Source organism: Nyctereutes procyonoides, unplaced genomic scaffold (genome assembly GCF_905146905.1).
Source record: "Nyctereutes procyonoides isolate TBG_1078 unplaced genomic scaffold, NYPRO_anot_genome, whole genome shotgun sequence".
Classification (NCBI taxonomy): Eukaryota; Metazoa; Chordata; class Mammalia; order Carnivora; family Canidae; genus Nyctereutes; species Nyctereutes procyonoides.
In genome coordinates, this window is record NW_026575046.1 from 3,599,748 (window position 1) to 3,623,414 (window position 23,667).

Here is a 23,667-nt window from a genome sequence, read left to right on the forward strand (position 1 = left end):
TCTGAAAAAAAGGATCAAAGTACATAAAAAAGCTTTCAAGATATCTTTTCTATAATAAAACTTAGGCCTTATTTCTTTGGGGAATTGCCCTGTGTCACTCTTTTCATTTGGTTTCTGATTGTACTGTGCTTTCCAAATAGCACGCATTTTAGAAAATCACATATCAATGGAGAAGCAGAAAGAGTGGACTTTCTTGAAAGTCTCTCAAGACCAATCTGAAATATTTAATAAGGCATTTTAATACAAGCAAATATTCTCTGAGATTGCAAATTGTTATGCATGACTTGCCAGGGCTCACAGCTCTGTTAAAATCTCAAGTGAATCAATGTCAAGCAAGACTTTTGAGTAAAAATCAGCTGAAGATATATGTAGTATGAAGGCAGAGAGCATCTCTCTGAAGGAATCTCTTGGGGCTTAATTCTCAGAAGATTTTTTCCAGGGATTGGAAAAAAGCAATAGTCATCAAGATACAACTTAAATTTCATTTTACACAGGAGGACTGTAATTTCACCAGCAGAGTAATAACACAGGATTCCAGTCATTGTGTAATTTGATAAAGCTTTGAGTATTCACCCAGGAGGCATTGGATTTAAAAAAAATCCTTCTGCAAGAAACACTTCTGAAACATCTGGTACCAAAACAAAAATCACTGTTTGTAACCGTGTATTTTGAATCATAGCCAACATTAAGTTCTGTGTACTTTCAATGAGATCCCTTTTGTGGAACTGCTTAATGTAAATTTCCCATTACCCAAGTAAATTTTATATTATAGTATTTAAGTAGAAAAAAATAATAATTAAGGAAATAACATTCATTTAGTATCAATGATGTGGAAAAAGCTCCGCTCTATGCCATTTAATTTAATAATAATGTCAATCAATGCAGAAAAATCCACTTAGTGCCATTTGACAGATGGGGGCATTGAGGTTGTGTGGTCGACAATTGCTCTACAATATTTTGTAGAATAAAAGTGTGTGATGGAATAGTTAAGGGAAGCCATTTCCAGGCATTGAGAACTGTTGGTTCTTTTCTTTTATTTTTAAGATTTTATTTATTTATTCATGAGAGACACAGAGGGAGAGGCAGAGACGTAGGCAGAGGGAGAAGCAGGCTCCCTGCAGGACTCGATCCCAGAACTCCAGGGTCATGCCTTGAGCCAAAGTCAGACATCCAAACACTGAGCCACCCAGGCGTCCCAACCACACTCGGTTCCTTGGTTCTCCAGCCTTTTTACCAACTACACAAAAACAAATGCTGGAAGAAGATTGCAATACAGAAAACAGGGTGTGTCTACCTCTCCATCCCCCCCTTCCCTTTTTCGAACTTAGGGGGTAGCTCTGGCTGTGTCTGCTTTTCCACAACGGTGGCAGCTCCCTCTGAGTCACCCTCTTCCATGGACCCTGAGATGGAGCCCAACTCCTGGGGTGGGGTAAGACTTCTTTCATCCCCAGGGACACTAAACTCCTTCCCTGGTTGCCTCATTTGTGTAACTCATCCCATGTATGTAATTCCTGCTCTCCATCCAACTACGAGCGGCCTTTAGTTTCCTGCTTAAAACTCTGTGTGATACAGAAGGTATCACCAGATTTCTCCCCAACCATCCCTCATTGCTTCTCTGAGTAATATGACTAGACTTTACCAACTATAAAAGTTAGGTTCTGTACTTGATTCTAACGCAGTTAGTACCTTTCGGTGGAAATCTAGGTGTTCTTTACATTCAAACTTTACATTAGTCAACATATTGGAATCTGACATACATCACTTGGAGAGTTGGTCATTGTTGGCAGAAGACAATCATGAAAATCTAAGAGAAAATGTTTTTTGAAGTGGAGAAAATTTTCATATATATCTATATACACATAATTAAAAACTGCAATACTTTTCAAGGTTATTGAAAAGTTTTTTTTTTTCTTTCCCATGTGTGGTAGTTAAGTCTAGGTACTATTGCTGATTTCATATCAGTTTCTTATAAAAAATTTGAAAGCTTTAATTTTCACCTCTTGGAAAAGACTCTATTTGAAAAATTTTTAAAAAATTACCAAATTCAGCATTGTTCTGAGTAAGGCAACATTATTTCAGCTGAATTTTTATTCAATAATACAACAAAAGCCAGAACAAAGCCAAAAAAAAAAAAAAGACAACACAAAATAGGATAAAAATATTTTGTCCTTGTTTGCTCACAAATTGTCAATTATAGTTCAAAAGAGTTTAATGAAAAGTTATAGCATATATTTGTAATATATACACTCTGTGTTATACATATTTGTAAATGGTATCATATTTAAATATACACACACATACAGCTGACATTTAGTCACTGACTTCAACCATTGACGAAATAACTCCTATTTATTTATTTATTTATTTATTTTAGCCAATTAGATGGGACAATGGATTTTTAGAATAGCAGAGTAGCACAGTCTATATATATATTTTAAGTAGCAGAAAACAAAATAAATTAGCAGTAGAAAACAAAATAGATTATACACATACAATTAGAAGCCATTTTGCTCCTCAGGTCCCATGACCACCCTCACCAGATTCTCTGTTCAAGTGTACCAATGTCTGGCCTACCAGCTTATACTGTCATTAAAATGTAATATTTTCTGACTGTTTCACAATTGAAAAATATTCATTGAATACCATTATTGAAAATGAAGAAATCACTGCATCAAAATTACCTCCCGATACTTCTCCCATTCATGCCATTTAATTACATTATTAATTTTAGTTACAATAGTTACTTTAATCACTATGGATAAAATGGTTAATTAAATTCCTATAATTTGCTTCAATAATTTTAGGCAGCAAATATGCCCTTAATGACATCTAAGGAAACTATATATATATATATATATATATACATATATATATATATATATATAATTTGCCATCTTTTCACTCTTAATTTTTGCCAGTTACATGTTTTAAGTCATTGTAGTGACTTATATCATGTTCTTCCCCTATTAAAAATGACTTTTGTGATTTTTCTATGTTCGAGAGGCTAGATATAAGTGGACAATGTCCGGGCCATATATAAAAATAGAACTCTGCCTCATAATCTGTAGCAAACAGCTGAAGGAATCACCTTGTTATCTACAATAAACAGCCCAGGAGCCAGGCCACATATTTTCCATAAATCATACCTGTAGGAAGTTAAAGGATTCTCCTTAGCACCAATCCAGGAAGTCAAACAATAACATTCAGCCCCACACGACCAGGACTTAATCAATAACTTATAGTTTCTCACCATTTTCCCCCACTTCCAACTTAAAACCAATCAGATAAGGCAAAGCACATATTCCTAACCAATCACATAGGATGCTCTGCTTCTGGAAGCTCATCAGCTTTCCTATGACAACAGCTTCCAACCATGGCACACTCAAAACTTCCTCTTTTGTCCACTATAAATCTTTTCCATTTCTCCTCCTGCTCTTGACTCTCTGCCAAGATGCAAATGACTGGTCAGCCCTCTTATTACAGCACATTCTGAATAAATAGCCTTTGCTCATTATCATTGGGCCGGTCGTCATTTATTTCCATAAATTATTTTTAAAATCAAGAATAACTGCAATGTGGTTATATGAAAAAAATTATTTGCAAAACCAGTTAACGTGACTTATTTGAAAAGATGCAAAAGTCTACATTTCTAAGCTTTGTCACAAAATGAGAATATTACAAGTGTCAAGATCAAAGATTTTTCATAATTAGTGCATACAGCAAATTTTCTATTCATTTTCTAAGTCCAATATATTTTTCTTTCTAGAAAGACTGTATAGTTGAGTAACTTGCTAAAGTTCATAACATATACGTCTAGTGTATTCATTCTTGCTTAGGCACTAGAGGTGGTTCCTGATTTTTCCTAGTCTTTCTGTGTCTGAGAATCCTTCCGTGTCTGAAAAAAATATATTTTCTCTAGTATTTGATTGATAATCTTATTGCTGTAATTAAGTAGAATTTTTTGCATAGTTTGCCATTTTCATTTCTATCTTTGTTCATGAAAATTTAATATAGAGACATATTTACCCTTAAAAGTGTATCTTATTTATGTTACATTTTAAACTTTCTTCCTTATCCAAGGAAATTTGAGATGTGGGTTTTCAAATTAGTAAATTAGTTTTCCTTCTTCATGCTTATTTATATTTCTTCAAGTTGAAAATTAGGTTTTATTTTATTCAATATCTTCTTTCCCCAAAAAACAGTAATGTGTCCAGTTGATTGCCATGTCTGTTACTATAATGCGTATGTTTTTCTACTTTGTCTTATTTGTGCTACACAGTGCCAGATGTCCCTGGATTTTTTTTTTTTTTGTCCCTGGATTTTATTTGCTAGATTATCAGTTTAGTCTTCTGCTCTGCCCATCACATCATTCAGTCCATGGATTATTATTTGTTTTAATTTCAGCCTCTTATTTTGATTTTAGAAATCTTTTTGTTGTTGCTACCTGAAAAGATTACTCTTCATTTCAACTTATCTTATTTATCTGCAATAAAATCTCAGATTTCCCAGTGTAAGCAAATTAGATTTTTAATTTAAAATTTTCACTTTATCTGAATTATCTCTATTTATCTCTAATGGATAGTTACTCAATTTGTTTATTTTAATTCCTATTTTTTTGCATTTAAAAATTAAGGTGAATTAATATTTTTTAAATGTCCATACTATCCAAAGTGATCTACAAATTCAATGCAATCTCTATCAAAACCCCTAAATTCACATGGAAAGACAAAAGACCCTGAATAACTAAAGCAAACTTGAACAAAAAGTATAAAACTGGGGGCATCGCACTTTCTGATTACATAATATATTACAAAGTCACAATAATCAAAGCAGTATAGAAACAGATATATAGAGTAAAACAGAATAAAGAACCCTGGAGAGCCCTAGGAGAAAATATAGACAAAGCCTCTTGACATTGGTTTTGCCAATGATTTTTGGGATATGACACCAAAACACACACACACACAAATGAAATTGCATCAAGCTCAAAAAGCTTCTGCAGAGCATTGAAAACAGTCAACAGAGTGAAACCACAACATTGGAAGTAGAAGTAAAGGAAATATTTCCAAAATATAGGTATTTGATAAGGAGTTAGTATCCAAAATATAAAATAAACTCATACAATTCAATAACCAAAAAAATCAAGTAATCTGATTAAAAATATGCAAAAGATCTGAATAGATATTTTTCAAAAGACTTACAAATGGCTAGTAGGTACATGAAAAGGTGTTCAATGTCACAAATTATCAGGGAAGTGGATATGAAAAGCACAATGAGGTATCACCTCACCTCTGTTAGAATGGCTATTATAAGAAAAATAAAAAAATAAGAAGTTTGGCAAGGCTGTGCAGAAAAGGGCATTGCACACTATTGGTGGAAATTGGTATAGCCATTATTAAAAAAAATAGTGGAAATTTCCTCAATGAATTAAAAAAAAAACTATCAAATGATTCAGCTATCCCACTTCTGAGTATGTAAATAAATCCAAAGTAAATGAAATCACTATCTAAAAGACTTATCTATACTCTCATGTCAGTGCAGCATTATTTACAACAGCCACGATCTAGAAACAACCTCAATGTCCAAAGGTCCATCAATAGATGAATGACTAAAGAAAATGTGGAAGGGGAAAACTGTATGGCATCTATATGGGAGATTATTCAGCCTTAAAGCAGAAGGAATCCTGTTATTTGCGACACTGTAGAAAAAAACTGTAGGTCATTATGCTAAGGAAAATAAACCAGGCACAGAAAGATATATTATCCTACTTGTGTGTGAAATCTAAATATTCAAACTCAAAGCAGAAGAGTAGAATGAGAGTTTCCAGGGGCTATGAGGTGAGGGAAATGGGAAGACGTTGGTCAACCAGTATGCAATATCAATTACGCAAGATGCGTAAATTCTGTAGATTTAGAAAACAGCATGGCGACTGTAGCTCACAGTACTATATATGTTGTGTATTTAAAATTTTTAACAACATAGATCTTGCATTGTCACCAGAGAGAAAAGGAGAAAGAGGAAGAGGGCAAGAGAGAAGAAGGGAGGAAGAAGGAAAGAAACATTAAATAAAGGGTTGAGAATGTAAATCAGCTTGAGCATGGTGATCACGTCGCAGTGTATACATACATCAAAACATCAAGTTGCACACCTTAAATATATAAAACCCCCATTTGTCGATTATAACTCGGCAAAGCTGAAAATTTTTATTTTATTTATTTTTATTTTTATTTTTATTTTTTTAAGCTGAAAAATTTTAAAGGTAAACCAAAATTGAGTTGATGCTTACCCCTGTAAAATAGAAATCCTACATCTAAATACGTGGGGCTGGATGAGTCAGGAGAATTGCCAGGCAGGTCAAGGATTTTTGTGTCCTTCCCCCAAAAGAGGAGAGGATTGGTTTATATCAGGAGACTTTGTGATATTTGCCCACTGGAAAAATTTATTTTGCTCTTTATTTGTTGCTCCTCTATGATGAGGAATTTTGGTTTATTGAAAGCTTGTTCCTGTTTAGTCCAGTGTTCCAAAAATCCTATGTAAGTCAATACTAAGGGGGAAACAGATCATCAAAGTCTTTACAATAAAATAAAGACACATTTTCTTTGTATGCACAGATGAGGTTGAAAAAGTCTTTCTTGTGAATAAATAAAAGAAATGAATAAAATCTTTAATTTATTAAGTTGCCTGAGTGACTTCCCCAGGTCCTTCTGTGTCCTTGAATTCACAAGGACTTTCATGGGTAGAACAATTTTCACCTTTAATGCTTCGGGTCATAAATTTGGCCTGTCTCTTTTCCCCTATTCAATTTTCAATGTTTCAATGCTCCAGGAATTTTCAGAATCTCGGACTCATGTTTGTTACTCTATCTTGTTGTTATGGTTCCTTCTTGAAATATTTATGGTTTCTTTTTGGAATATCCTCTTTGACGCGCCAAGGGGAGATATATCAGCAAGAAGAGGTTAAGTTATGCCACAATGACAAACTGAGCATTTTATAGAAGAGAAGTACAACATGATCTTAAGGAAGAAAAATAAATATAACTCCACTGTCATTTCCCTCCAGAAGAGCAAATCTTAATAGTGTTTCGTATGTCTTTCCCTAACTTTATCTTGGTTCATCCGAGTCAGTCACGTAATTATGTACCTACTACTCAGAACACTGCAGCTTCTTCTGTGCCTAATAATATGTCATGGATATTTCCCTGCTAACTAAACATTATGATTTTAATAGCTACATGACATTCCACATTGCTTTTGAATGCATATTTACATTTTTTCTAGCTTGTTGTATTTTTATAGCTGTATAACAAATCATCACAAACAGTTGAATAAAACAAAAGTCATCAAATTTGCTTGCATTTATGGGCGTTTGTTTGTTTCTTGCTACATACACACAATACTGTGATAAACGTTCAGAGTAGCGACCTCTTCTGAAGGAGACGGCTTCTACACTATTCCACGGTGCTTCAGTGAGGCATTACGGCAGATTTAAGAGGCCAGTTAGCTTGTGAAGGCAGGAAGGGTCTGACGTTCTGAGTTCTCTCCTTACCAGCGGATGGGAGCAAGAAAATATTTCCCATTTCCTAAGATGGAAAGTGAAATTCAGCCAAGAGAAACTCAATGGATCTTAAGGTGATTTGCAAATGAACCAGAAAGTCCATGACCATCAAGGACTCGTTACTGAAAATTAGGAGGAACAAAGACTTGCGGTAGATGACAGCAGGAATCCAGAATGGCAAAACCATTCCTCTTCCTCACTGTGCCATCTTTACCTGATCACTTTCCCTCCATCAGTGCTTCACCTTCATACCTTAAGTTTAACCCTATTGCATTTTTTTTACTTCATTCTTGATCACTAAGACTTTCTCTACACTTGACCACTATGGATTTTATCCTATACCTGATTGCTGGGCCTACCATACCTCATGCTGAGCCTTCTCTTTATATCTGGACACTGAGCTTTCATTTCACATCCAATTTCTATGCTTTTGCACTATACTGGGTTACTGTTCCTTTGCTCTGTATAAGGATCCTAGAAAATGAAGAAAATTATCCAAAATGGTATCTCAAAAAAGAAATCTAAAATGCATAATAGAATTAGGAGTCAAGTTCAATTAAAAAGCAAGGTTGAATTTATTGCATGCCTGAGTTTTGAGAATGAAACTTCACAGTATATGCCCTAATATAGGATTTCAAATGCAAATATATATATTTTTTTCAATTTCTCAAACTTTACAATAATTTCAACCTATGTGCTTTTGTTAAAATACAAGGGCAATATCATACATATATTAATAATATCAGTGATAATTCAGTAATGGCAAGTGTTTACTATGAGATTTTTGGTTTGGGCTATTCCTCCAGTAAGAAGGAAAGAAAGAAAGAAACAGCAACAAAATTGGACATTATTAGCGTGAATTTATATAAAATGCTAGTGAACTTTTGCGAAAAATAAGAATGATTTTAATTGGAAAATAATTATACGAATGAATTTAGATGATAGCACTATAGGAAAATACCACATGGAATAATATTTATAAAAAGTATATATAGTTTATCTCTATTTTATGTACAGTTTATTTATTGCTTATTATACTTGTGGCATTTTTTTATGACAAAGAAATTAAAGAAGAAAAATATTTAAAAACCAACAGACCAGGAAAATATAAGTTCAAAATCATGGTGGCGCCTGGGTGGCTCAGAGCTTGAGTGTGTGCTTTTGGCTCAGGGCATGATCCCGGGGTCCCAGGATCAAGTCCCGTGTTGGGCTCCCTGCATGGAGCCTGCTTCTCCCTCTGCCTGTGTCTCTGCCTCTCTCTCTGTCTGTCTTTCATGAATAAATAAATAAAATTTTAAAAAAAAAGTTCAAAGTCATGTATAAATGCAAGGTGATAAGTGATAAAACAATAAGCCCAGGATGTTTTAAGATTACTTTTAGTAAGAAATTCAAGTTGTAAAAAAAAATAATAAAAAATAAAAAATAAAAAATAAAAAAAAAGAAATTCAAGTTGTATATATTAAGAACAAAAACATTATGCCCACCAAGAGACATATTAAACTCCAAGGTCAATTTATATAACAAAATGTTCCACTGGCCACTATGAAAATTTCACCTATTAATTTTTTTTACAATTACATATACACAACACGCATGTAGAACAGCCAAATCTCTGATTCATTTGCTGTGCATTCCAGTTTTCTTCACTGAGGGGTATACACATGAAAAGCATTCTTTGAATATATTTTTTAAAACATGCTGTACAAATTTAATTTTTGTGAATTAAGTTGACCTTATGTTGAAAAAATTTGTTCCAGTGAAGTATTTTTTCAATATAAATTGATCAGTTTTCTTATGGGAAATCCAGGTCTAGTCTACTTTTATAAAGAGTAAATGGAGAAACTAAGGGATTCCCAGGAGCATAAAATGTAATCTGGTAAATCATATCTGTCCTTGAATAAAAATGAGAAACTCTGTTGGTTTTTGTGGCCTTTCTTGCATTTACAAGAAATTTAATCATATGTGGAAAAAAAATTAATCATTATTCAATGAAGCAATAATAATTTTTTACCAGGTATAAGAATCAGTAATATTCAAAAAATTAAGAGGTAATGTTTCTTCAAAATCTTTCTCCAAAAAAATCTATTTCCTCCAATCAAAGTACAGGTGAAAAGGGTCATATATAATTATTCAATAAATATTGACAGAATATAGTTTCAAGCGATGTGATTACGATAAACACAACAAAAGTAAAACTCCCAGATCTTTTCAAAAACCCTTGAAATTTGCACTTTTATACTGAATTGCTGCTCTAAGAGTCCATATGAAATATTTTCTTCCATCTCATAGGTTGCCATTTCATTTTATCAATGTTTCCTTTGCTGTGCACAAGCTTTTTAGTTGGATGTGGTCACAGGTGCTTAATTGTTGTTCTAGTTGCTTTTGCCTTTGGCGTTAACTCCAAAATATCATGACAAAGACCAATGTCAAGGAACTTAGTCTCATCTTTTCTTCAGGAACTTTATAATTTTAGGTTTTCTATCCATTTGAATAGATTCTTGTTTATGGTATAATACAATTGTCGGGATCCCTGGGTGGCACAGCGGTTTAGCGCCTGCCTTTGGCCCGGGGCACGATCCTCAAGACCCGGGATCAAATCCCATGTCGGGCTCCCGGTACATGGAGCCTACTTCTCCCTCTGCCAGTGTCTCTGCCTCTCTCTCTCTCTCTGTGACTATCATAAATAAACTAAAAAAAATACAATTGTTCAGTTTCCATTCTTTTTCATGTGGCCGTCCAGTTTTCCCAAGACCATTTATTGAAGAGAATATCCTTTCTCCATTGTACACTGTGGTTCCTTTGTCAACAGTTGACCATGAGCAATTCTGGGCTCTCTTTCTATTCCACTGATCAAGGCGTGCTTTTTTACCAATACTATACTGTTTTGATTACTATCACTTTGTAATATCGTTTGGAATCAGGAAGTGTGATGCCTTCAACTTTGTTCTTTTTTCCCCAAAATTGCTGTGGCTATGAGGAGTCTTTAAAGATTCAATAAAAAATATTAATATCATTTATTCTCTTTCCACAAAAACTGCCACTGACATTTTGCTAGAGATGACACTGACCCTGTAGATCACTTTAGATAGAATGGGCATTTAAGTAATATTAATTCTTCTAATCCATGAACATGGAATACCTTTCCATTTATTTATATCCTCTTCCGTGTATTTTCTCCCACCTCTTTGAATGCATTCTTTAGTATTTTATTCTTTTTGATGATATGATTAATAAGATTGTTTTCTTGACCTAATCTCTCTTGTAGTTCACTGTAAAATGGATGCTGTTTTGAGCCACTAAGCAGTGGGTTGATTTGTTACAAAACACTAGCTAACCAACACAAGGGGAAACTTATGAGAAGAAAAAAGTTATGAAACTCAGAAATTTGTGTTCAGTTCTCACTTCATTACTTGTCCAATGTGACTCCTCACATGCACTTTTAATTTACCATGGAGAAAAGCAGAGTCTGCCTCATTTGATTGAAATTATCTAATTCTTGAAGTTACACCCCGAGGGTAATGGTTCTAAAATGGCTACTAGAATACTGGAAGATATCCAGGGTGACGCTCCCAAGATGTTTGCCCAGAACTAAATCAGTCCCCCAACAAGCAGTGCAATAAAGTAAGCACAGCTGGTGTCTCTTCTTGTTGCTCTGCAACAAAGAACACAGCTGCAAGTGTAAATAGGGCTGGGAGTTAGAGATTGGAGAAGAACAAAGACACGAAAAAGACTAGGATGTTTTAATACATCTCCAAGGACAAGGCACCTCGTGGCTATTAAGGATCACATAGTAAAACTTTTTTCTCTTCTTTTTCTTTATATCTTTTCTTTTTATGTCAAACTAAGAATCAGTGCTCCTCTGAACTTTAAGTTCATAAGTTACATACTTAGAATCTTAATAAAATGTAGTATTAGTCCTCTCTCCTGTAAATTGAAATTCATTATTTCTATAGTCTGTTATAATATCTTAAATATTATTAAATGACTTTTACTTCTAGGTGTCTTTTATTAATATACAGAAGAGAAGTAGAGATTTATAAAATTCCTTTATATATATGTTGTTGTGGGGGAAAAAAAGACGTGAAATTTACTTTCAGGCAAATTGCATTGTGATCTAGTAGAGTTAGTCTCAAAACAATTGTTGGATATAAGGTAATTATTTTTGAAAATTTACAGTGACAGTAAAGCAATTAAAGTAAAACATACTAAAAACTACCGATTCTAGGTGATTGTAGGTAAAAGGAGACTATAATTGTAAACATTCGGGTATATTTCTATAAAACAATAGAAGAGACAAAATTATTGTTTTCAATTATTTTAAAATTATTGTCCTAGTTGTTTTTAAAGAGATCTCTCAATATATATGCTAAAAACACTTTTACCAGCTTTTTATAACAATGTGACATTCTAGTATCACTAAATGTCTTAAGACATTTATAATGTCCTTTCTGAGAATGGCAATGTTGTTTACAAGTACATTTCTACTTATCCTATTTTCATTTCTTAAATGCCACACATGCACTAGACCACTGACTTGAAAAGCAGGTATAATTTAATCTCATAGTTATTTTCCTCTTTGTGCCATGATAATCAGTATTATCAACTTTTTATTTCATATTCTTAAAATTCAGCTCTGAAAAACTTAGACTTTTAATAAAGTTACATAAAATAATATTTAAAGAAGCATTTCTTTAAAGTTGTTTAAAGGACAAAGAAGACAATTACTGCATAGAATAATTTCTAGGAGGTGGTAAAATAAAAAAGATGGCATGATAATGTACTGCAATGTACTGGAGGAAAAAAAGAAAAAAATGTTAAATATTCATGATAAAATGTGTACAAGTGTCTCCACAGTCCTCATCAGTCCATAATATTATCACGTGTTTCTGTCCACACAGGTTCTTTTTATTTGATCAAATTTTTAATAAGTAAAAAAAAAAAAAAAAAACGACTATGACAGCCAGTAGCTTACAAGGCATTCGTCATAACCCCAAAGGTCCTTTTCTAAATTAACAACTCTATAACGACAAGCAGATTTTCTTTTAAAAATGAGAGCCATAGTGACTATCAAGTAGCCATGCTGTTCCTCTTTGTCCTGTGAGCACAAATAACCTAACTTTCATCCCTGGTATACCTCACAGTTTTCATAATAGGCATTTGAATATGGCAATGACTTTTAACCATGAAAATTGCTGACCCGGGCAGAGGAGAGTCATCTTGAGTCATGAAACATATGAGTATTTTAACACTACAAGATTCCCTTTGGAAGGGACTATAAATTTAACCAAAATCATATTCTCCAACTCATGTTTCCATTTGGGAATGACTTAAAAAAATAGTCTCCCCGCAGTGAGCATCTGGCACTATCTGAAGACGCTGTCGCATGGTGGTGGTGGAAGAGATGCCACCAACACCTAGTGTGTGAGACCAGGGGTGCTGCTGGACACCCCGCCAGGCACAGGACAGTCCTCCACAGCAAAGACCCACCGAGTCCAACAGGACCATGAGCACAGTTGGGAACCTGATGTGGAGGGGTAGGATTCCCTGGATGACGGTTCAAACTATAGGACGTAAACCTAAGAGGTAAAGAAAAACCTTAGAGTAAAGCATGGCCAAACACTCCAGCTCATGTTGCATCTTTGTTAAACCACCCAGGACACCACAGACTCTGCTGATTATTTTCCACTAACAAGAAACACGCAAGCACCTTTTGCTTTTCTCATAGGTACTAGAGCACAGGGCAATTATGTGGGGGGCTCCGGGGCTATGACCTAGCACTGCAGGGACCCAGGGACCCATGGCCTGATAGACACTCCCCCCCTCCCCCAGGGCTCTCTCATGCTGCTTCTCTGGGTTCCCATAGCAGGCTCTGCTCAAGGGGAAGGGAGTGCATCATTTGCATGACAATCCTGTTTCTTTCCCCCCTTAACAACACACATGCACACGCACACACACCTTAGTAGACCATAAACCCCCAGGGAAGGCAAAATTATTTTTCATCACTGTGTAGTCTACACACAACCCTTGTCTAACGCTACAGGAGGTTAACTGACAACGTCTCCCAGTCTGCAACTAGGATCACTGTCCATCCTTATGTTGCCGTTACACCCGCTTATCAAACACTCTATTGAAATTTTCTGTTTCTATGTTCACAGCCTGTTCAAATTTAGGGATCTTGTTTTTTCTTTCTTTCTTCTTTCTTTCTTTCTTTCTTTCTTTCTTTCTTTCTTTCTTTCTTTCTTTCTTTTTCTTTCTTTCTTCTTTCTTTCTCTTTCTTTCTTTCTTTCTTTCTATTTTCTTTCTCTTTCTTTTCTTTTTTCTTTTTTCTTGTTTTATTACTAGCCATTATTAGTTCTCAGCACATAAACTGCCTTGCCTCTGTTGCTCTCTTTCTTTCCACAAAGAATTAAAAAGATTCAAAAAGGGAGATTTTCCACAAAGAATTAAAGAGATTCAAAAAGGGAGATTTTATTTTAATTTAATTTAGTTTAATTTAATTTTAGATTTCATTCATTTATTCATGAGAGACACACACAGAGAGAGAGGCCGAGACACAGGCAGAGGGAGAGGCAGGCTCCATGCAGGGAGCCTGACTTGGGACTTGATTCTGGGTCTCCAGGGTCATGCCCTGGGCCGAAGGCAGGTACAAACTGCTGAGCCACCTGGGCTACCTGGATTTTTTTTTTTAATAGCTGGGTAATTCAAAGTGGAATTAATGAGTATATGATGAAAGCAATGAATTTATCAGGCACCATATGGTGAGAAAAATTTTGTCACCCACCTGCACTATTAGCCATTACTATGATTAGAAAGCTATATACCTTTAAGCATTACTGTTATTTAAAATGTTTTTATCACAAGTCTACATTTCACTCTTTATTATCACTTCATAAATAATATATATATTTTTTGATAAAGAAAAATGCATTCCTCTGATAGCAGATAAAGCCACAAGCCATTTTTAGAAGTGATCACCTTCCCCAGTATATATACTCCTTTCAGATACATCCAATGGGCACATCCACTGTACAACACACCTTTACTTTCTAAAATAAACTGTAGACTATTCCACATACATTTGTGAAAATTTTTTCTTCACTGAATCAATATAGATCATGCTCGGTCAGTGTATACATACAAATTCATTCATCTGAGGGCTACATAGGGAATCTGCATGTTTTTGAAGAGTCATTTACCTGAAAACTTCCTTATTAGCAGACTCTAAGTGTGCTCCCATGTTTTGCTGTGATGAGTAATACTGCAGCGGGCATCCTCTCACATGTGTCTTTGTGTAACCATGTGAACGCACCTATAGGATAGTTCTCTGTAATACAGATTGTCCCACCAAAGGATATGTTCTCAATTTAAAATACTGTTCAATTGCTATCCAAAAATAAAAACAAAAAAGGAGAGAAAAGAAAAGAAGAAAAAGAGAAGAAATGAAAGAAAAAGAAAAAGAAAAGGAAAAGAAAGAAAAGAAAAGAAAGAAAGAAAAAAGAAAAGAAAAAAAGAAAAGAAAAGAAAAGAAAAAAGAAAAGAAAAGAAAAGAAAAGAAAAGAAAAGAAAAGAAAAGAAAAGAAAAGAAAAAAGAAAAGAAAGCCTGTGGGAATTCACCTTTCTGCTAATGTCTCTGCACAGGAACAACTTTGTGAATCATCAAACTTGAACACCTTGGCAGACGAACAATGGTTTCACCTTCTCCTTAATGGTTTGTTAATTTATTAGTGAAATTTGAGGTTTTACTTTGGAGAATTAACATGGTTCTTTTTTTTATTTCCTGTGAATCCCATGCTAATGCAATTTTCCCATTTTTTTATTTGATTGTAACGTATTTTTGGTATTAAAAAAATCCCCTTATGAAATAAAAAAAAAAAAAAAAATAGTCCCCTGGACAGCCAGGCATGCTTACCAGTATTTCAGTTCATCTTTCGTCTCATTAGGCCTAACCTTATGATTTGACATCTGTATTTTCAAATGTTTATTCATTCAAATTCGTGTCTTATAGGTGGTGGCCTATTGTGTCTTTTATCTCACATTGAAAAGTCCTTCATATACTTGTTTTGTTTCTTAGTGGTTGTAGTTTCATTAGTAGATTCAAAGTTTTAGATTTTATAGTTTGGTCACAGATTCATTTACTATTTCCTCTGTCCTTCAGTTCGGGGAAAACCACACTCTCCAATTGTCTCAGCATCATGAGGACCCTGGTCCTCCACCTGAGTCCCACTCCTCAGCTTAGTGAGTGAGGCTACTGCCCATTCCTTGATACGTCCATTCATTTCACTGCCCACACTATGTGCATCACAATAATTATCCTAGTTTTTGGCACAAAAATCTGGAAACTCTCCATTGTCTTTATCTACACTATATCCAATATACACATTCTGGAGTTATTAAAAAATATCTTTGTTTCCAAAGTGTTTCCTTGTAGGATTCCCTAGAGATTAGATTTCTAGTATTTTTTTTTAATTTTTATTTATTTATGATAGTCACAGAGAGAGAGAGAGAGAGAGAGAGAGAGAGAGAGAGAGAGAGGCAGAGACACAGGCAGAGGGAGAAACAGGCTCCATGCACCGGGAGCCCGATGTGGGATTCGATCCTGGGCCTCCAGGATCGCGCCCTGGGCCAAAGGCAGGCGCTAAACCGCTGCGCCACCCAGGGATCCCTAGATTTCTAGTTTAAATAAACGTCTGTTCCCTTACTCTATGGCGATTTAGGATTCATTTTCCTTTTCGTGGTATGCAGTCATCCCCAAATCCAATCCTTTAAAACCAAAAGGAACATTATAATAGCACTGAATTAGCTTCACATGTTAAGAAGGAAATCCCCACTTCTGGCTCAAAAAACCGTATGGGTTCTGGAACATGTACTATTTTGGTCATAATTACTTCACCAATAGCTTGATCCAGATTTTACATTTTTAACCATATTAAAATATCGGGAACTCAAAAGCTGAATCTCTGTCTGGCTTAGAAATCTTTCCCAGTTGCACTTCTTACGCACCATGTAGTCTTTGGCAAATTATTTAATTTTATGTATCAGTTTTATCTTCTGCAAAACCAGGGTAACCATAATGTTGCCCTTTTGAGGGTATGGGCACAAAATTATGACCAATGGCATGCAATCCTGGCACACAGTAAGCGCTCAATAAACATCCCTCGATGCTGTTAATGCTGTTCCAGTGATCATTACCGCTTGGACAACTTGTAACCTCACATCCCGGTAAAATTACCTGGTTGTTTTGGAGTAATCAATGTCATATTTTCTGAAGACCTCAAAGTCAACATTCAAATGTCCGATTTCGTTTTCCCTGCTCATCAAAACTCTACGGATGCAATGAATTCTGCCGTCAATGGCAGGCAAGATTTAAATATCTGAAATCAACTGTTGGCTGCAACACAGGCAACCAGGAAGATTGCTGCCATGGTAAACATCATCTAGCACCACAACTACCCAGAAAGGGAAAGAAGGGGATGATTTCCTGCGTCGTTCCCTAATCAGCGCGCTTCATCAACGATGACAACCTCGAGTCTTATCTGATGCTGAAACCATTCTCACGATTCTTCTGGATTCAGTATCGGTTTTAGTTCTTTGCTTTTGAGGTCCTTGTTACATCTAGAAGTCGTCCAAGTACCCAACTCAGAGTCAACATAGTGGCATGTATTCGAGATCCAACAAAAGAGTTTAAATGGAAACGGGTTTTATGTGGTTAAGAATGGCTTGGGGATTGGCAGGCCTCTGCTGGAGCATCCATTCTGCCACAGAATCATTCTTTCTAGACCCTCCTAACTTCCTGCCCCATCTCACTTAGCAGGAGGCTTCCCTCTGATGGAGCAAGCAGTTGCTGCATTTCCACACCACGTCTGCATTATGGGCCGTGGGTGAAATAGGTGTCCAGCTAGCTCCTCTCGGGAAACTTCTCTCTTTTCTGGAGGCCCCACCCCACCCCACCGGCCTCCACTTACATCCCGTCCTATCAGCTAGAGTTGGGTCACACAGTCACTCCTAGATGAAAAAGGAAATGTGGGAGGTGACTATCTGATTCTGCATCATGGGGCCCTGAGCAAAACTGAGTTGTGGTAACACCAAAAGGCGGGCCGGGTGTTGGTTGTGTCACTAACTGTATTCACCTCAAGGGGAGAAGCCCATCCCAGTGGCTTCTAACAAATAGCAGATTTCCCTGTACATGGTCTATCCAGCAGGTCAGCAGAGCACCAACTGCCTAGAGAGCAGCAGATGCCTTGCCTAGGAGAACCCCAATGCTGTCCTCTAATTATCCCCCTGCCTACAGTGTCACCCCCTGCAAGCCCTCACAACGGAGGCCGGCAAGCTTTGTTCTGTAAAAGGCAACACAGGAAACACTCTAGGCTTTGGGAATCAAACCAGCTCCCTTGCATCTTCTCAATCCAGCCACCGTCCTGCCCAAATTACCACAGGCAATACCTAAAGGCACGGGGGTGGCTGTGTTGCAGTTCAACGTCATTTACAGAACCAGACGGCGGGCTGACCCCTGCCACCTGCCACTGGCCGCTGGTCCCTCCTCTACCTCCCTGCTAGCTCTTAAATCCTAACTTCAGAATCAGTGCAAAATCTCACCGCCCCCCCCCCCCCCGCCAAAGCATGCATGCCAAGTGAATTCTTCCCTCCATTAGTTTCCACTTTCTATACGTTCAGACTAAAAAGCACATTAGATGCCACGATGATGCTTTTTCATCTATTTTTTTCCCCTCAGTGAGTTCTCTCTTTCCCTCGATGAAATCAGGCCTAGAGGCACAGTAATACAGTGACTTAAAACCTACTGTTTTGTTCTTTTTCCTCTCTTTCTTTCAGATGTTAAATATTTCACCTCAGCCGTACTCAGCTCAGTAAAAGAAATTAAGAATAGTAACTATTTCCCATTCTCACCCTCCTCTCAAGACCTGGATGAGGACTTTGAAATGTTGTGACTTTTTCCTAAGTCCTAAAACTACAGCCTATGCCACAATGATTGTTTTAAGGTTCATGATTCTTAGATTGTATAGTATCTTTCAGCATCCCCCAATGTACCCACTTAGACTCAACTGTATACACACACACACACACACACACACACACAGACACACACAAATATTTCAGGGTACATTTCTAATATTTTTTTTTCCTCTCCCTGTCATTTTCCTTGACTTTGAGGATCTCTGTTTGGATTCATTTCAATAACTTTTGATTTCAACTATTTTCTCAAATATATTTCTAGATAAGGTGACAATCTACTTTCTGGATCCTTCTCCAAACATTTCTTTCCTTTTTTTTTTTTTTCAAACATTTATTTTTTACCTTGATAGATGAATCATATTTTGATGAACAAAGGATTTAGGGCTCGAGTATTTTTTTTTTTCTCCATAGGTTGTATATTTAACAGTCAACCAGAATCCGGTATTTCAAGTGATAAACATAATATAAATATTATATCTATTTATATATATTATATATGTTACATATTATATATATATGCATGTATATATACATATATATATATTAGTAGATAATTAAAATATATCTGAAAGTTTATAAAATTTTCTCTTTTATGCTGTAAGTACTTTGCCAGGATTTACCTAGGTTTGACTCTTATTTTAACCCTCCGTCAAAGACTATTAAACTCATAATTTCAGTATGTTCTTTACCTCAAGGGAAAAAAAAAAAAAAAAACACTGTTCTTTCCTTCATCTACTCTTTTTTGGCTATGTGGGAACATATGTCATTCACACAATAGGTCTAATGAACATATCGTCTAAGTCTCATCTTGTACCACAATTCCCACATTTTGGGGATTGTCTTCCTCTCTGATTTTGAGCTACTTCTTCCAGTCCCATATGTTCTCAGCTTCCAGGGCAATAATTTGGATCTTATCAATGACCATCCATGTGCCAATCATCTACTGATATTTTGTTGTTTACTCGTTGGAGCAAGCACGGGCTCTGAGCCACAGAAATCTCTTGTAGCATCCTGACAACCCCAGTGCTTTGTGATCTACTGTTCAGTCCACTTTCTTGGGGACGACGACTTTGCCTGTGCTTCTCTGGTGCTTTGCCCCCTGCTTATGGTGGTTTCACGGGTGCTCGTTGGGGCTCTCATGAGGCCTCTGGAGGCATCCTTACCAATGGCTTTCTCACCAATGATGGAGTCACAGAGCTCTTCACTTCTGTGAGATAGAGGGATTGGCAAATGGGGTGTCAGTTCCTGGACAAGGCGAGAGAAGGAAGTCTGTCCTAGAGATGCTACACAAACTCTCACCTGCCAGGCTTTATGGTGTTGGGCCTTCAGTTTCCCTCCGATTTTCCTTAGAGACCAATGAGCCTGAGTGACCTCTGGGCCTCTTCACAGGCTCTCTGGGGCTGAGCCCTGTGTTCTCTCATGGAACTGCTTTCTACTCTGAGATTCCGGTCAAGAAGAATGAGTCTCCTCTTTCTAACATGCCTCCCCAACAGCTTCAGGAGCCATCTGCCTAGCTCACAAGAAATAAAATGGACTGGAGCACGGAAAGGAAGAAACCACAGTCTTTCCTTAAAAACCCATATGGATATGATATGAAGGACATGAACTACATTTACTGTGGTAGTCATTTCACGGTATGTGTATGTCAAGGTATCATGCCATATCTCTTGAACTTACACAGTGCTGTATGTCAAGTTATATCTCTCAAACATTTTAAAAATCAAACTTAAAAAACCCACTTATGTATATATCCAAATACATAAAAATTTGATTAGTGACTATAATAACCTTAGCTCAAACTACTAGTCATATATGCTTACATATGGAATACTCATACATAAGCTCAAATATATAAAATCTTTACTCAAAAAAATGTGTTCTACATCCCAGCTTAGAGTCCTACAGAGGTAGTCAAAAAATTATCATGGCTGAACTTTAATGATTTAGACAATTTGTCATAGGAGATAAAATAAAATAAATAAAATAAAATAAAATAAAATAAAATAAATAAAATAGCTACACAACAGAGATCTGTAAGTGATGAGAAAGCCTCAGATAATCAGAGTGAAATCGTCAGATTTCCTGACCCATCAAATGAAGGATAAGCTCTACATTCAGGAGAACATAGTGTTGACTTCTTCTTGGCCATTTTGTCAATATATGAATTTGGGAGAGTCACTTAAGTACAGTATGCTGGTTTATACGCCTTTAAAATAGTGTCCAAAATACTTTAAGGATTATTCTCTGTTTTAAAATAAAGTATGTAAATGCTTATGTGTATCTAAAAAGTTTTATTGAATACTGCAGCGATTACTTGCATTTTCAAGGCTATTACTATTTGGTCATAAGCTGTAAGCTTAAGTAAGACAAGTAGCGAAAGATTTCAGACATTACATTGTCTATTTTTATTTATGCAAACTATCACCTTGAATGTGTTGGTATCTTCATAGCAAGATACATGAAGAAACTACATGGTAAAAGCTGTATCAAGCAAAAATTGCAGGTGTTTTCCCATTAATGATTGTTTACTTTTTTTTTCTTGACACCAAACCATTACTTATAATTTCAGAAATTAATTTAATAAATATATAATATCTAGACCTAATACTTTAAGCCACATGTAAACATCAAAATATTCTGAAATTTTTTCAGATTTCTACACACGCACACAAAATGAAAAACTGGTCTTCAAAGATGATTTTTTGGGATTCTCAAAAATATATTAACTGTTAAAGTAAGGAGTGATTTTTCTTACCCATATCTGACATTTCAGGAACAGTAACGATGTATGGTCCATCTGTGAACTTTGGAGCATTGTCATTGATGTCTTGTACTTTGATTATGAACTCGGATTCAGGTTCAAGAGGCTTGTTTGTTCGTCTGTCAATAGCCTGGGCATGAAGCACGTAGTGGGTCTTCTGCTCTCTGTCTAGGCTTTTCGTTGAGTGGATATCACCAGTGGTATCATCAATGATAAATATAGTCCCAGCACCTTCTCCAGTAAGGATGTACTTGACAGATCCATCGCCTTTGTCAGAATTGGAATGCAGCTGCAAAAGAAAAAATAAATAATTTAGCACGCAATTACATTCCAATGTAACATTGTGTTACCGTAAAATTGTATATCTATAATTTTTAACTTACTTTGATTATAATTTTTCTTCTCTCCACAGTGTCCCAAAGGTTACTATAACCTTTTATTTTTCTGCAATTTTTCTTTACTTGGTACTGATATGGCTATTTTTATCATGATCTAAAATATTCAATTATTTACATAAGAGGAATTAATAAACAAAACTAATTAAAATAAAAATTATAACCCTTGATGTAATTCTACTATATAACAACTTCACTAACTACAGAAAATAGAGCTGGAAAAAGAAACTACCAGTAAATCACTATTGCTTTCAATACTTCCAGGAATAATAATTATTTTTAATTAATTGTTTGCCACTTTACTACAAATTTAGAATTAGAAAAAAAGAAAAATATACAGGGTGGGAGAAGATTCAGAAAATAAATTAAATTATTAAAGATTATTATTAAATTATTAAAGATTTCCAGAAGAGGGACACTTATTGTTTCAAACATATGAATTTTATGATTTGAAAAATAAAAAAGAATATTTTCCAGATTAATTGTTCAGATATAGAACATTAAAAACATTAAAATAGAGTATCTTCTTTTTTTCTAAGTTTATTTGTTTATTTATTTTTATAATCTCTAAACCCATGTGACCCTGAGATCAGAAGTCACATGCTCTACTGACTGAGTCAGCCACTTTTATTTTATTGTTATTTTTTTTAATTATGAAAATGTTAACTAGAAATTTAAATAGTAGTGATTCATTTAACCAATACATAGGCCTTTTTTTAATTAATTAAAATACACTGACAAATTATCACTCATTAAAATAAAAATAATGAAAAAAAATAAAATAAATAAAATAAAAATAATGGAATATCTTTTGATAGATATCACAAAAGTAATGCTTCAGTAGAGAACTATTTAGTAAGAAAGAAAATACATATTAAGATAATTAAAAACCACTTTTTTGTCATTTAAATATCAGGAAAGGCTTTTTTAACTTTATTTGTTTATTTATTTTTAGATTTGATTTATTTTAGAGTGAGAGAGAGTGAGCATCGGTGGAGGGGCAGAGGCAGAGAGAATCCCAAGCAGCATGGAGACCAACATGGGGCTCAATCTCATGACCTGAGCTGAAATCAAGAGTTGAACGCTTAATCGAATGAACCACCCAGGCACCCCAGGAAATGCTTTTAAACTTTATATAATTCATATTTCATGATCTATTATAACTTGTAGCATTTTAGTTAAATATTTCCATAGGTACCACTGCTAGAAACAAACACAATAGTTTCTTATATCTCAAACATATAATTGAAGAATTGTTTCTCCCAAGAGATGTGAACAGTTATACTTCATATGAAACCTTTTTGGTTACAAAACCTCAGTTACTCACGTTTTGCTCATTTCTGGAAACATTGAAAAATATAACCTTGTTCCTATAGCCTTTAAGTTTCTTGCCATAATAAAGAGAAATTTCTCAAGGATTATTTTAAAGTCTCTGAACTCTTAGAAGACTTATTTAAAAAAGATAAAATATGGAACAATATAATAAACTATGACAAAGGACTGTTCTATGGTAAAATGAAGGCAACTGAAATATAAGTAATAGTTTATCAAAAATAATCCTATTTCTTTCTCAAAAACACATAAGATATAAACAGGAACAAATTCTGATAGGAATCACTTAGCAAGATTCAACAAATTATATCCCTTAAAAATACTTTTTTTTTTCAGCTTTATAAAGAGGAGGAAGAAATCCATTAGCAAAATATGAAAAAATAGCGTTCAAAGATTCACACTTCATTAGTAAATTAACTACTGAATGTAGAATGCAGAATGAGTTGTGTGGAGATAGTTGTATGCATGGATGGAAATGTATTTAGTAATTTCTTTGTGTTTCTTGACATATCTTTTTAGCACCTAGAAGAAGGATTTATTATTTATGAAGCAGACAGCTGCAAAATATCATAGAAGTGTAAAAACAACATATTTATTAAACAAATGTTTTTTAAAACATTTTCTCAAACACTTTTGATTTTAAATAAACCATGAGAC

General features: G+C 35.1%; 1 protein-coding gene across 4 annotated transcripts in view; it reads right to left on the reverse strand.

Annotated features, from left to right (window-relative positions):
• CDH18 (cadherin 18) overlaps window positions 1-23,667 on the reverse strand; it is a 304,587-nt gene that overhangs the window by 212,467 nt on the left and 68,453 nt on the right. For all 4 annotated transcript variants that reach the window (XM_055325457.1, XM_055325456.1, XM_055325460.1 and 1 more), the window contains exon 2: window positions 21,278-21,572. In XM_055325457.1, the coding sequence (XP_055181432.1) occupies window positions 21,278-21,572 (295 nt within the window). The remainder of the gene's footprint in view (window positions 1-21,277; window positions 21,573-23,667) is intronic.